Source organism: Pristiophorus japonicus, chromosome 11, assembly GCF_044704955.1.
Source record: "Pristiophorus japonicus isolate sPriJap1 chromosome 11, sPriJap1.hap1, whole genome shotgun sequence".
NCBI classification, from domain to species: domain Eukaryota; kingdom Metazoa; phylum Chordata; class Chondrichthyes; family Pristiophoridae; genus Pristiophorus; species Pristiophorus japonicus.
In genome coordinates, this window is record NC_091987.1 from 171,919,857 (window position 1) to 171,936,182 (window position 16,326).

Consider the following 16,326-nt stretch of genomic DNA (forward strand, 5'->3'; position numbering starts at 1 on the left):
CCCAGGGCTCTCTTAGAGCACTCCGAGGCCGGCTGTTTAGCTCGGGATTTTCACTTGCTCAGCCGGTCTAACGCCCTAAGAGTGGTGTACAACACCTCCCTTAGCGGCCCGCCCCACACTCAGGGCCCAGATGCCCAATTTTGCTGACTGAGGCGCAAACTGTTCCAGGTGCAAGCTTTACCGCCCCGCCACCATTACCGCCCTGACATGAGCAACGCTGAAAATCCAGCCCACATAATTTAACCCTTTAAAGCCTGGTACAGTTCCACAGGTGCTCAGGGACAGGGGTAGACTGCCTCCCCCCAAAATGGCACAGGATTCTCATGGAAGAACAAGGTTGTCGATAATACAGTACTTTAGAACCATTTACAGGGGCAATCAAGAAATCTCCTCATTTCCTCTTGGCCTGTCTGCCCCCGCCGAGGGACCGTACTCAACTGTGCCTTCTTCATGTGTTAGCTAGGCAGTGAGCAGCAACAGGCTAGTCAACTGTGAGAAACATCACATCTAAAGTCAGGCTGTCCTCAGCTGATGTACACACCACACCCCCACACTTTCCAGCTGGAATCACTAAGTAGAGATCAGGAGCAGGAACCTTGGCCAATTCTTCCTCTCCCTATCATAAAGCTAATGGCGGCAGTCCAACTGCTATCATGGATAAGGTAAGCTAACAGCACAGACCAGGTTTCAAACCCAAGATCTTCTGGTTTATTTGGATTAGCATAATACTGGGTGGCACCTTTCTCCATTAAACCATTGTCAGAGCTTAGGCAATCTTAAAATTATATGTTGCACCCAACACGCCGGTTACTCACAAAGATGGTGTATGACTCTTCAGACATCTTGTAGATATGTTCTGAGTAATGGATGACTCGGTTCAGAATCTTCTCCAATGAGATGACTGGACGAGGTCTGTGAGGGCTCTGTGCATCTTTACAATCCACTGAGGGAGATGGTGCACACATAAAATGGTAGAGAATGACAGCGAAGAATCCGATCTGCAATACTGAAACAATAAATACCAGCTCAATCAACTTTTCCAGAAGTAAATATTAGTTAACTCTCAAACTGAGGCATGCTACAACATGAGGAGGAACAAGAAAAGGTCAATTAAGCAAACATTTGCTTTCTCTCAGGGATTCTTCCCACCTACTCACATTCTCCTCACATCCCTCAATCCCTTCCCCCTTCAGAAACACATCCAAATCATAACAACATAAGAATTAGGAGCAGGAGTTGGCCATACGGCTCCTCGAGCCTGCTCCGCCATTCAATAAGATCATGGCTGATCTTCTACATCAACACCACTTTCCCACCCTATCCTCACATCACTTGATTCCCTTAGTGCCCCAAAATCTATCGATCTAAGTCTTGAAAATACTCATCGACAGTGCATCTACAGCTCTCTGGGGTACAGAATGCCAATGATTCACAATCCTGAGTGAAGAGATTTCTCTTCATCTCTGTCCTAAATGGCTGACTCCTTATACTGAGACTATACCCTTTAGTTCCAGCCAGAGGAAACATCCTCCCTGCATCTACCCTGTCAAGCCCTCTAAGAATGTTTCAATTAGATTGTCTCTGATTCTTCTAAACTCCAGAGAATATAGGCCCATTCTACTCAATCTCTTTTCATATGGCAGCTCTCTCATCCCAGGAATAAATCTCGTGAACCTTCATTGCACCCTGTCCAAGGCAAGGATATCCATCCTTAAATAAGGTGACCAAAACTGTACACGGTACTCCAGATTGAATCTGTTGAATCCATTTATACTGGCCCCTTGAAAGTGCCCATCAAGTGCTGTTCCCAGGCAATTTATTCCATGATTTGATTACCTTCAGGGTGAAAACATTCTACCTGACTTATTTTCATAATTTCCTAACAGTTAACTTCTGACTCCTGCTGAAAAACAGAATCAAATCTGAGCGAATACAGATGGCAGAACAAGTCTCCCTGTATGTCATTCATTTTTGTGATTTATTTTTGGACATTTACAGGTGTGGACCTTCAATTTCACCCATGTTAATGACAGGGATCTGACCTTCTATTTGGCCAGCCGTGTATTTCGCTCAAACCTCAATTACTCTGGTGGAGTGGGTCATTGGAATTTCAAAAGAGAAGAAAAGTAAACTGGTATTGATAAATTAACGCCAATCTGAGTTGAATAATTGGAATTTCTGACCATTAGCAACAGAATTTAGACTGCTCCAAATTCCTTCACTTAACCTGCTGAATAAACAGTATCACAGCACAGTTACACTTTGAGTAACCCTTACTCTGTTAAATAAGCAACTTCATACAGTTATATACCGAGTAACCATTACTTGTTGAATAAACACCTCTGCACATTTACATAATGAATAACCCTTAATTGGCTGAATAAACTGTAACTCCGTACAATTGTACAAGGAATAACCTTTACTTTGATGATTAACCAGAGCTTCCCTATATAGTGTGTGATGTTAGTCAGGAGGAACCTGTCAACAGCTGAGGTAGAAGAGCTGGAATTGCACACCACAGGAGAAGGATGAAGTAGTGAAAAAAAGAACTCGCATTTATATAATGGCTTTCAGAACCTCATGACATCCCAAAGAGTTTTACAACCAATTAAATATTGTTTTAAGTGTAGTCACTGTTGTAATATAGGAAATGTGGCAGTCAATTTGCGCACAGCAAGCTCCCACAAGCAGCAATGAGATAGTGACCAGATAATCTGTTTTAGTGCAATTGCGGTAATTACAGAAGAGTTTCCCTGCGGTCTGCCACAGGGAAAGTCATCTCAAGAATCCTCCTCAATCGCCTTCTCCTTGTGGCTGAAGAGCTCCTGCTTCACGATGACATGCAAGCCGTGATCCTGACCAATGGATCCACCACAGACCCATTACACGTGTGGAACGGTGTCAAGCAAGACTGTGACAGCGTAACAACGCTCTTCTTGATCTTCCTTGCTGTAATGCTCCATCTCAGCCTCAGCGAGCTCCCCGCTGGAGTGGAGCTAATCAACAGAACAAACGGGAAATTGTTCAACCTCCGTTGCCTCCAGTCCAGATCCAAGGTCGTCCCATCCTATGTCATTGAATTACAATATGCAGACAGCGCTTGCATCTGCGCACACTCGGAGGGCGAACTCCAAACCATTGTCAACACCTTCACTGAAGCGTACGAGAGAATAGGCCTTACATTAAACATCCATAAGACAAAGGTTCTCTGTCAACCTGCCCCCGCCAAACAGTACTGTCCCCTGATTATCAAGATCCATGACGAAGCCCTTGGACAACATGGGCCATTTTCCATACCTCGGGAGCCAACTGTAAACAAGGGCAGACTTCGATGACGAAGTCCAACACCACCTTCAGTGTATCAGTGCAGGCTTTGGTCGCCTGAGGAAGAGAGTGTTTGAAGACCAGGATCTCAAACCCGGCACCAAGATCATGGTCTACAGAACAGTGGTGATATCCGCCCTCCTATATGCTTCAGAGACATGGACTATGTACAGCAGGCACCTCAAAGCACTGGAGAAGTACCACCAACACTGTCTCCACAAGATTCTGCAAATCCATTGGCAGGATAGGTGCACCAATGTCAGTGTTCCCGCTCAGGTCATCATTCCCAGCATTGAAGCATTGACCATGCTCGATCACTCTGATCAATGGGTCACATCGTCCGCATGCCCGATACTAGACTGCCAAAACAAACGCTTTACTCAGAGCTCTGACAAGGCAAGCGAGACCCAGGCGTGCAGAGGAAACACTTCAAGGACACCCTCAAAGCCTCCTTGAAGAAACATAGAAACATAGAAAATAGGTGCAGGAGTAGGCCATTCGGCCCTTCGAGCCTGCACCACCATTCAATATGATCATGGCTGATCATGCAACTTCAGTATCCCATTCCTGCTTTCTCTCCATACCCCTTGATCCCTTTAGCCGTAAGGATCACATCTAACTCCCTTTTGAATATATATAACGAACTGGCCTCAACAACTTTCTGTGGTAGAGAATTCCACAGATTCACAATTCTTTGAGTGAAGAAGTTTCTCCTCATCTCGGTCCTAAATGGCTTATCCCTTATCCTTAGACTGTGACCCATGGTTCTGGACTTCCTCAACATTGGGAACATTCTTCCTGCATCTAACCTGTCCAATCCCGTCAGAATTTTATATGTTTCTATGAGATCCCCTCTCATTCTTCTAAATTCCAGTGAAAATTAGCCTAGTTAATCCAGTCTTTCTTCATATGTCAATCCTGTCATCCTGGGAATCAGTCTGGTGAAGCTTCGCTGCACTCCCTCAATAGCAAGAATGTCCTTCCTCAGATTAGGAGACAAAACTGAACACAATATTCAAGGTGTAGCCTCACCAAGGCCATGTACAACTGCAGTAAGACCTCCCTGCTCCTATACTCAAATCCTCTCACTATGAAGGCCAACATGCCATTTGCCTTCTTCACCACCTGCTGTACCTGCATGCCAGCTTTCAATGACTGATGTACCATGACACCCAGGTCTCGTTGCACCTCCCCTTTTCCTAATCTGCTGCCATTCAGATTATTGTGTTTCTAACACAGATGAGAATGCACACAGGGAGGTTAAAGTAACAGTGACCTCAGTCTTTATTAAGAGTGAGGAACAGGCCTTAGGGGCCGGCTTATATACAGTGCTCCCAAGGGATGCTGGGATCCCTTGGGACTTCCAGGGATGCGCTCCCTTGTGGTGCAACATGGGAGTGCATGCTTTACAGAAACATAACATCACTCCCCCGCCAAAGTCAAAGTGAAAACTATTTACAAGGTGAGACGGTTGGGAGCCTTTCTTTCCCTGGTGGACTGCCTCGGTACAAATGTCTGTTCTGGTGTGTTGGCTCTGCCTTCGCTGGGCTGGCATGTTGTTGGCCCTGCAGGGCTGCTAGGTGAGCCTGGCCTTGCTGGGCTGTTGGGCGTGATGGGTTCAATTTCCTGGTCGAGGGTGGTGTCGTTGATCCTTTCGGTGCGTGTTGTGGGCTCGAAAAAGGTGGTGTCTGCTGTGGGTTGTTCAGGGCAGACTGTGAACCACAGCCTCGTTTGGTCCAGGTGCTTTCTGCAAATTTGTCCATTGTCTCGTTTGACTACAAACACCCTATTCCCTTCTTTAGCTATCACCGTGCCCGCGATCCACTTGGGACCATGTCCATAGTTTAGCACATACACGGGGTCATTTAAATCAATTTCCCGTGACACAGTGGCGTGACCATCGTTTACATTTTGTTACGGCCGCCTGCTCTCTACCTGATCATGCAGGTTGGGGTGAACCAGCGAGAGTCTGGTTTTAAGTGTCCTTTTCATGAGTAGCTCAGCCGGGGGCACCCCCGTGAGCCAGTGGGGTCTCGTGCGGTAGCTGAGCAGTACTCGGGACAGGCGGGTTTGGAGTGAGCCTTCTGTGACTCGTTAAAGGCTCTGTTTGATTGTTTGTACTGCCCGCTCTGCCTGACCATTGGAGGCTGGTTCAAACGGGGCCGAGGTGACATGTTTGATCCCATTGCGGGTCATGAATTCTTTAAATTCAGCACTGGTGAAACATGGCCCATTGTCACTGACCAGTATGTCAGGCAGGCCGTGGGTGGCAAACATGGCCCTCAGGCTTTCAATGGGGGTGGTGGAGGTGCTTCGCGAAATTATTTCACATTCAATACATTTTTAAAAAGCATCCACCAATACCAAGAACATTTTACCGAGAAACGGGCCCGCATAGTCGACATGGATCCTCGACCATGGTCTGGAGGGCCTCTCTGGGCGCGTTGCTCAACTGAACACACATGCTGCATTGCCGTACACAGGACTCGAAGTCAGAGTCGATACCGGGCCACCACATGTGGGATCTGGCTATCGCTTTCATCATTACTATACCCGGGTGTGTGCTGTGGAGATCCGAGATGGACGTCTCCCTGCCCTTTTTGGGTAGCACTACGCGGTTACACCACAACAGGCAGTCTGCTTGAATGGACAGCTCATCCTTTTGCTGCTGGAATGACTTGATTAGCTCTTGCATTTAAATGGGGATGCTGGCCCAGCTCCAGTGCAGTACACAGTTTTTTTACCAGGGACAGCAGAGGATCTTGGCTCGTCCAAGTCCTAATTTGACGGGCCGTGACAGGTGATTTATCATTTTCAAATGCTTCCATGACCATCAACAAGTCTGCAGGCTGCACCACCATCAACAGGTTTGCAGGCTGCGCCATTTCCACCCCTGTGGTGGGCAATGGTAGCCGACTGAGAGCATCCGCACAGTTCTCGGTGCCTGGCCTGTGGCGTATGGTATAGTTATACGCTGATAGCGTGAGTGCCCACCTTTGTATGCGGGCTGAGGCATTAGTATTTATCCCCTTGTTTTCAGCGAACAGGGCTATGAGGGGCTTGTGATCGGTTTCGAGCTCAAATTTGAGTCCAAACAGATACTGATATATTTTCTTTACCCCGAACACACACGCTAATGCCTCTTTCTCAATCATGCTGTAGGCCCTCTTGGCCTTCGACAAGCTCCTGGAGGCATAGGTGACAGGTTGCAACTTCCCCGCAACGTTAGCTTGTTGTAATACACACCTGACTCCGTATGACGATGCATCACATGCTAGCACAAGTGTTTTACACGGGTTATACAATACAAGCAACTTGTTGGAGCATAAAATGTTTCTGGCTTTCTCAAAAGCAATTACTTGGTTTTTTTCCCCATACCCAGTCCTCACCTTTATGCAATAATACATGTAGGGGCTCTAAGAGGGAGCTTAACCCCGGTAGGAAGTTACCAAAATAGTTGAGGAGTCGCAGGAGCGACCGCAGCTCTGTGACATTCTGTGGCCTGGGCGCATTCCTGATAGATGCCAAGACAGAGGCTGTAGGCCGAATGCTGTCCGCCGCGATCTTTCTCCCCAAAAACTCCACTTCTATTGCCATGAAGACGCATTTCGACCTCTTCAGCTGCAGCCCTACGCGATCCAGTCGCTGGAGGACCTCCTCCAGGTTTTGTAGGTGCTCGATGGTGTCCCGGCCCGTGATCAATATGTTGTCCTGAACCAACTTGAGTAGACCCTCCATGTTTCGCTGGAAGATCGCTGCAGCCGACCGAATTTCAAACGGGCATCTGCTGTAGATGAACAGTCCCTTGTGCGTGTTGATGCAGGTGAGGCCCTTCGAAGACTCCTCCAGCTCCTGCGTCATGTAGGCCGAAGTCAGGTCGAGCTTGGTGAACGTCTTGCCTCCTGCCAGCGTCGCAATTAGGTTGTCTGCCTTAGGTAGCGGGTATTTGTCCTGTAGCGAGAAACGATTAATACTTACTTTATAATCACCGCAAATCCTGGCCGTGCCATTACTTTTGAGTACGGGAACAATCGGGCTGGCCCACTCGCTGAATTCCACTAGGGAGATGATGCTCTCGCGTTGCAGCCTGTCCAGCTCGATTTTCACTCTCTCCCTCATCATGTGAGGTACCGCTCGCGCCTTGTGGTGAATAGGTTGTGCCTTTGGGACCAAGTGGATCCGCACCTTCGCCCCGGAAAAGTTTCCAATGCCTGGCTCAAAAAGGGAAGGAAATTTGTTAAGAACCTGGGTGCATGAGGCTTCATCGACATGTGATAGCGCTCGTATGTCATTTCAGTTCCAGTGGATTTTGCCCAACCAGCTCCTTCCAAGTAATGTGGAGCCATCGCCCGGGACAATCCAGAGTGGCAGTTCATGCAGCGTGCCCTCGTAGGTGACCTTGACCATGGTGCTGCCCAGGACAGTGATGAGCTCTTTGGTGTACGTTCTTAGTTTCGTGTGGATGGGGCTCCGGACTGGTCTGAGTGCCTTGTTGCACCACAGTCTCTCCAACATCTTTTTACTCATGATGGATTGGCTAGTGCCAGTGTCCAGTTCCATGGCTACGGGTAAGCCATTCAATTTTATATTTAGCATTATTGGTGGACATTTCGTCAAAAATGTGTGCACCCGTGTACTTCAGCATCTGTCTCGTCTCTCTGAGGCTCGAAATTGCTTTGATCCACCATGGACCGATCTTCCTCTGCCACATGATGGTTAGCAGGTTTTGCAGAGCTTGTGGCTCGTCTGCAAGCCCGTTGGATGTGCCCCATTGTTCCACAGCTCTTGCAAACATACCCTTTGAAGCGGCATGAATAGGCTGAATGAAAGCCTCCACAATGCCAACAAGGTGTGAATTGCCTTGCATTCATCCTTTTTTGCGGACTCTGAGTCATCTGGGTCACCTGAGGCCTGCTGGTAGTTGCAGACTCGTGGTTTCTGCCCTGTACATTTCTGCTCGTAAACTCAGTTCCAGTTAATTTATGAGCATTGCTAGCACTTGTGTGCTGAGAGATTTGTTTGGTGTGATCACTGGTTGACATAAATGCCTGTGCTATCGAAATGGCCTTACTAAGAGTCGGTGTCTCTACAGTCAAAAGTTTTCATTGGATGGTCTCGTGGCCAATGCCCAGTACAAAAAAGTCTCTGAGCATCTGCTCCAGGTAGTCATCAAACTCACATTGTCCTGCAAGTAGCCCTAGCTCGGCGACGTAGCTCACCACTTCCTGACCTTCAGATCGCTGGCACATGTAGAACCGATACCTCACAATCAGCACGCTCTCCCTCGGGTTAAGATGCTCCCGACCCAGTGTATACAGCTCCTCATACGACTTACCTGTGGGTTTCACCGGAGCCAGAAGATTCTTCATGAGGCTGTCGGTCGGGTCGGTGCCCCGCAGACCGTGAGGAGGACCGCTCTCCTTTTTGCAGCGCTTCCTTCTCCGTCCAGCTCGTTGGCTACAAAGTACTAGTCGAGCCGTTTGACACAGGCTTCCCAGTCCTCACCCTCGGAGAACTTCTCCAGGATGCCCACAGTTTTCTGCAGCTTTGCGTTGGATTCGTGTACTCGTCGCCAGTTATTGTGTTCCCAACACAGTTGAGACTGCACACAGGAAGGTTAAAATAACAGTGACCTCAGTCTTTATTAAGACACTCCAGAGTGAGGAACAGGCCTTAGGGGCCGGCTTATATACAGTGCTCCTAAGGGATGCTGGGATCCCTTGGGACTTCAGGGGATGCGCTCCCTGGTGGCACAACATGGGAGTGCATGCTTTACAGATACACAACACAGATAATATTCTGCCTTTGTGTTTTTGCCACCAAAGTGGACAACCTCATATTTATCCACATTATACTGCATCAACCATGCATTTGCCCACTCACCTAACCTGTCCAAGTCACCCTGCAGCCTCTTAGCATCCTCCTCACAGCTCACACTGCCACCCAGCTTAGTGTCATCTGCAAATTGGAGATATTACATTCAATTCCTTCGTCTAAATCATTAATGTATATTGTAAATAGCTTGGGGCCCAGCACTGAACCTTGCGGTACCCCACTAGTCTCTGCCTGTCATTCTGAAAAGAACCCATTTATTCCTACTCTTTGCTTCCTGTCTGCCAACCAGTTCTCTATCTACGTCAATACATTACCCCCAATACCATGTACTTTAATTTTGCACACTAATCTCTTGTGTGGGACCTTATCAAAAGCCTTTTGCAAGTCCAAATACACCACATCCACTGGTTCTTCCTTGTCCACTTTACTAGTTACATCCTCAAAAAATTCTCGAAGATTTGTCAAACATGATTTCCCTTTCATAAATCCATGTTGACTTGGACCGATCCTGTCACTGCTTTCCAAATGCGCTGCTATTACATCTTTAATCATTGATTCCAACATTTTCCCCACCACCGATGTCAGGCTAACAGATGTATAATTCCCTATTTTCTCTCTTCCTCCTTATTTAAAAAGTGGGGTTACATTAAATACGTTCCAATCCATAGGAACTGATCCAGAGTCTACGGAATGTTGGAAAATGACCACCAATGCATCCACTATTTCTAGGGCCACTTACTTAAGTACTCTGGGATGCAGAATATCAGGTCCCGGAAATTTATCAGCCTTCAATCCCATCAATTTCCATAACACAATTTCCTGACTATTAAGGATTTCTTTCAGTTCCTCCTTCTCACTAGACCCTCGGTCCCCTAGTATTTCCGGAAGATTAGTTGTGTCTTCCTTAGCGAAGGCAGAACAAAAGTATTTATTCAATTGTTCTGCCATTTTTTTATTCCTCATTATAATTTCACCTGACTCTGACTGCAAGGGACCTACATTTGTCTTCCCTAATCTTTTTCTCTTCACATATTTATAGAAGCTTTTGCAGTCAGTTTTTATGTTCCCTGCAAGCTTACGCTCATACTCTATTTCCTCCCTCCTAATTAACCCCTTTGTCCTTCTCTGCTGAATTCTAAATTTCTTCCAGTCCTAGATTTGCTGCTTTTTCTGGCCAATTTATATGCCTCTTCCTTGGATTTAACACTTTCCCTAATTTCCCATGTTCACCACGGTTGAGCCACCTTCCCCTTTTTCTTTTTAAGCCAGACAGGGATGTACAATTGTTGTAGTTCATCCATGTGATCTTTACATGTCTGCCATTGCCTATCTACTGTTAGCCCTTTAAGTATCATTCGCCAGTCTATCCTAGCCAATTCAAGTGCAACATTCCACCGATACCTGGCCCAAGACCGCTCAACGTGGAGGAGAAGCATCCCGGAAGGCGTCGAACACCGAGTCTCTTCGCCGAAGGCATGCAGAAGCTAAGCACAAACAACGGAAGGAAGACATGACAACCCAAACATCCCACCCACCCATCCCTTTAACCATTGTCTGCCCCACCTGTGACAGAAGTGTGGGTCCTGCATTGGTCTCTTCAGTCATCTAAGAACTGATATTTGTGTGGAAGCAAGTCATCCCCGAGTCCGAGGGACTGCCGAAGAAGAAGTGTTTTAGTGATATTGGTAGAGGGATAAATATTGGCCAGGACACGGGAGAGAACTCCCCTGCTTTTTATAATGCCACGGGATCATTTATTTTCATCTGAGAGGGCAGGTGGGGCCTTCGTTTCGCAAATCATCTGAAAGATTACACCTCTGACAGTGCCGCACTCCCTCAGTACCACACTGATTGCCAGCTGAGATTATGTGTTCAAATCTAGACATTTAGAGACCGCATGGATGAATTACAACAATTGTACATTCCTGTCTGATGTAAAAATAAAAAAGGGAAGGTGGCTCAACCGTGGCTATCTAGGGAAATCAGGGATAGTATTAAAGCCAAGGAAATGGCATACAAATTGGCCAGAAATAGCAGCGAACCTGGGGACTGGGAGAAATTTAGAACTCAGCAGAGGAGGACAAAGGGTTTGATTAGGGCAGGGAAAATGGAGTACGAGAAGAAGCTTGCAGGGAACATTAAGGCGGATTACAAAAGTTGGAAATAGCGGATGCATTGACAGCCATTTTCCAACATTCCATTGACTCTGGATCAGTTCCTAACGAGTGGAGGGTAGCCAATGTAACCCCACTTTTTAAAAAAGGAGGGAGAGAGAAAGCAGGGAATTATAGACCGGTCAGCCTGACCTCAGTAGTGGGTAAAATGATGGAATCAATTATTAAGGATGTCATAGCAGCGCATTTGGAAAATGGTGACATGATAGGTCCAAGTCAGCATGGATTTGTGAAAGGGAGATCATGCTTGACAAATCTTCTGGAATTTTTTGAGGATGTTTCCAATAAAGTGGACAAAGGAGTACCAGTTGATGTGGTATATTTGGACTTTCAGAAGGCTTTCGACAAGGTCCCACACAGGAGATTAATGTGCAACGTTAAAGCACATGGGATTGGGGGTAGTGTGCTGACGTGGATTGAGAACTGGTTGTCAGACAGGAAGCAAAGAGTAGGAGTAAATGGGTACTTTTCGGAATGGCAGGCAGTGACTAGTGGGGTACCGCAGGGTTCTGTGCTGGGGCCCCAGCTGTTTACATTGTACATTAATGATTTAGATGAGGGGATTAAATGTAGTATCTCCAAATTTGCGGATGACACTAAGTTGGGTGGCAGTGTGAGCTGCGAGGAGGATGCTATGAGGCTGCAGAGTGACTTGGATAGGTTAGGTGAGTGGGCAAATGCGTGGCAGATGAAGTATAATGTGGATAAATGTGAGGTTATCCACTTTGGTGGTAAAAACAGAAAGACAGACTATTATCTGAATGGTGACAGATTAGGAAAAGGGAAGGTGCAACGAGACCTGGGTGTCATGGTACATCAGTCATTGAAGGTTGGCATGCAGGTACAGCAGGCGGTTAAGAAAGCAAATGGCATGTTGGCCTTCATAGCGAGGGGATTTGAGTACAGGGGCACGGAGGTGTTGCTACAGTTGTACAGGGCCTTGGTGAGGCCACACCTGGAGTATTGTGTACAGTTTTGGTCTCCTAACTTGAGGAAGGACATTCTTGCTATTGAGGGAGTGCAGCGAAGATTCACCAGACTGATTCCCGGGATGGTGGGACTGACCTATCAAGAAAGACTGGATCAACTGGGCTTGTATTCACTGGAGTTCAGAAGAGTGAGAGGGGACCTCATAGAAACGTTTAAAATTCTGACGGGTTTGGACAGGTTGAATGCAGGAAGAATGTTCCCAATGTTGGGGAAGTCCAGAACCAGGGGTCACAGTCTAAGGATAAGGGGTAAGCCATTTAGGACCGAGATAAGGAGAAACTTCTTCACCCAGAGAGTGGTGAACCTGTGGAATTCTCTACCACAGAAAGTAGTTGAGGCCAATTCACTAAATATATTCAAAAGGGAGTTAGATGAAGTCCTTACTACTCGGGGGATCAAGGGGTATGGCGTGAAAGCAGGAAGGGGGTACTGAAGTTTCATGTTCAGCCATGAACTCATTGAATGGCGGTGCAGGCTAGAAGGGCTGAATGGCCTGCTCCTGCACCTATTTTCTATGTTTCTATGTTTCTATCTCTGGAATGCGACTTGAACCCATGACATTCTGACTCAAACAAGAGAGGCATCGCTGACAGTAGTGAGTATGCATAATCCGAGACTTGGGTGCCAGAACATCCATTTTTACTGCCCTGATGCTACATAGCATGAAAAAGTGGGCAATTTAATCTGAATAAGGTGGAGCCCCATCTGAGGACAGCTCTGGTCTGGCGAGAAACTGGCATCAGTGTAGTGCTCTCCCAAACACAACAGGCAGATTTAGTGCAATTCATTGAAGGACAGCATGGAGAAGCAGCCCACAGCAGACAAGGAGAACAATGGAAACTCAGTATCGCATGAAGGTGATGAGCGATGTTGGTATCCTGGTCAAATGTTCAATAAGTGCAGCAGCTGACCTTGATAGATAGAAAGGTAGCGCTGGCATTGTGAGAGTGACCCTGCATCTATCGACAGTGCTTAGCTAAAGAATATTGTATTTGAGAAGGTACAGAATTATAGCAACAGTGAAACATGCGAGTGTGTGTCACTGCTTAGGCTGTCCCAGGTCATATAAGAATGAGTAAAGGAGAGTCACATTCCACGGTTCAAATATTGGAGCTCACACTGAACAAATATTCTTAGTGCACAACCATTCCCACTCATGTAAAATATTAGTGTAAAGATGCCAAAGTGTAGAAGAGACAGAGGAGGAAGCCTGTTAGCAGGCAGTGCCATAAGATGGTAAGAACAGAGATGGGCCATTTAGCTCCTCGAACCTGTTCCCATTCAATTAGATCATGGCCGACCTATACCTCAACTTCATTTCATAGAATTATAGAATCGTTCAGCATAGAAGGAGGCCGCTCGGCCATTCAGCCCATCGTGTCCAATTACTTCCATTCGCCTGCGTTTTCCCCGTAGCACTGAGAATGTTTTCTTTTCTGGTCCAGAATTTTCTGAGAAAGGCGTGTGCCCTGTTTGTTAGACTCGTCCCCGTACCCTTCAGCTCAAAACATTTTTTCCCACAAGGTTTGCTAGAATTGTGAGCTTATAAAAGAGCATCTGGGATGTTGATGCACAACGGGACAAAAATGTACATCTCCTTAACCAATGAGATGGAAGTTTTGAAAAATCTCCCCTTAGCCTTCTCTGCTGTAAGGACATCGATCCTAAAATGTGGTGCCCAGAATTGGACACAATGCTCCAGCCAAGGCCTAAGCAGTGATTTATAAAGATTTACTATATCTTCCTTGCTTTTGGATTCTATGCCTCTATTTATAAAGCCAAGGTTCCCATAGGCTTTTTTTTAACAGCCTAATCTATTTGACCTGCCACCTTCAGAGATTTGTGTACGTAAACCTCCAAGACTTTCTCATTCTTCCTTCCAAAATGCATCACTTCATGCTTCTCTGCATTAAATTGCATCTGCCATGTGCCTGCCCATGTCACCAGTCTGTCTAGGTCCTCCTGAAGTCTGTTACTATCCTCCTCACTGCTTACTGCTTTTCCAAGTTTTGTGTCACCTGCAAAGTTTGAAATTGTGCTCTGTGTATTCAAGTGGAGGTCATTAATATATATCAACAAGGGCAGTGGTCCTAATATCGACCCCTAGGGGACACCTCTAGAAACTGTGGAGCAACAAAGAGATTTAGGTGTCGATTTAGATGTTGTATAGAGCCTTGGTCAGACCCCATCTGGGGTACTGCATTCATTGAGGTGTTTGAAATAATAAAAGTATTCGATACAGAAAAGTTATTTCCTCTGGTGGGGAATCCTGAACAAAGGAGCACAATCTTAAAATTAGAGAGGCTGTTGAGAGGCGAAATCAGGAAACACTTTATTACGTGATACTTTATCAAATGCCTTTTGGAAGTCCATATACACAACATCAACTGCAGTACCTTTATCAACCCTCTCTGTTATTTCATCAAACTCAACTAAGTTGGTCAGACCTTAAACAAATCTATGTTAGCTATCATTTATTAACCCATGTTCTTCAGGTGACAATTAATTTTGTCCCGGATAATGGTCCTTGAAGTCTCTCCACCACCGATATTTACCTGCCTTTTGATCCATTGTTCTTTGAAACCCTTAGCTAATAAAAATCTATCTAACTGAGTCTAGAAAATTTAAATTGAACCTCAGCATCCACAGCCTTTTGGGGAGCAAATTCCACAATTCCACTATCTTTTGTTTGAAAAGGTGCTTCCTGATTTCACCCCTCAACAGCCTAACTCCAATTTTAAGATTGTGGCCCGGTGTTCTGGATTCCCCACCAGAAGCGAATCTTTTTATATTTTAAACACTTCAATGGTTGTAATACTCCAGCTGGGTTCTGACCAAGACTCTATATAACACCTAACAATGTGGCCCGTCCAACGGAGCTGGTCGAGTGTGGTCAGAACTGCGATGCTGGGGATGTTGGCCTGATCGAGGACGCTAATGTCGGTGCGCCTGTCCTCCCAGGGGATTTGCAGAATCTTGCGGAGACATAATTGGTGGTATTTCTCCAGCGATTTGAGGTGTCTACTGTATATGGTCCATGTCTCTGAGCCTTACAGGAGGGCGGGTATCACTACAGCCCTGTAGACTGTGAGCTTAGTGGCAGATTTGAGGGCCTGATCTTCGAATACTCTCTTCCTCAGGCGGCCGAAGGCTGCGCTGATGCACTGGAGGTGGTGTTGAATCTCGTCATCGATGTCTGCCCTAGCTGATAATAGGCTCCCGAGGTATGGAAAGTGGTCCACATTGTCCAGGGCCGTGCCGTAGATCTCTATGACTTGGGGGCAGTTCTGTGTGGTGAGGACAGGCTGGTAGAGGACCTTTGTCTTGCGGATGTTTAGTGTAAGGCCCATGCTTTCGTACGCCTCAGTGAAGATGTTGACGATGACTTGGAGTTCAGCCTCTGTATGTGCGCAGACGCAGGCGTCGTCCGCGTACTGTAGCTCGACGACAGAGGTTGGGACGTTCTTGGATCTGGCCTGGAGATGATGAAGGTTGAACAGGTTCCCACTGGTTCTGTAGTTTAATTCCACTCCAGTGGGGAGCTTGTTGAGTGTGAGGTGGAGCATTGAAGCGAGGAAGATTGAGAAGAGGGTTGGCATGCTGACGCAGCCCTGCTTGACCCCGGTCCGGACGTGGATTGTGTCTGTGATGGATCCGTTGGTCAGGATCATTGTTCACATGCCTGACACAAGACTCACAAAGCAAGCGCTCTACTCGGAACTCCTACACGGCAAACGAGCCAAAGGTGGGCAGAGGAAACATTTCAAGGACACTCTCAAAGCCTCCTTGATAAAATGCAACATTCTCACCGACACCTGGGAATCCCTGGCCAAAGAGCACCCGAAGTGGAGAAAGTGCATCTGGGAGGGCGCTGATCACCTCGAGTCTCATCGCCGAGAGCATGCAGAAACCAAGCGCAGACAGCGGAAGGAGCGTGTGGCAAACCATTTCCACCTACACTTTCCTCCAACAACTGTCTGTCCCACCTGTGACAGAGACCATA

At 46.8% G+C, this 16,326-nt stretch overlaps 1 protein-coding gene across 1 annotated transcript in view; it reads right to left on the reverse strand.

Moving 5' to 3' along the window:
• Positions 1-15,673, reverse strand: part of smtlb (somatolactin beta) — an 80,110-nt gene extending 64,437 nt beyond the window's left edge. The window contains exons 1-3 of the mRNA XM_070892815.1: positions 15,566-15,673; positions 3,298-3,381; positions 816-1,034 (exon numbers count right to left, since the gene is read on the reverse strand). Coding sequence (XP_070748916.1) covers positions 816-1,034; positions 3,298-3,381; positions 15,566-15,673 — 411 coding nt within the window. The remainder of the gene's footprint in view (positions 1-815; positions 1,035-3,297; positions 3,382-15,565) is intronic.
• Positions 15,674-16,326: the final 653 nt, after the last annotated feature.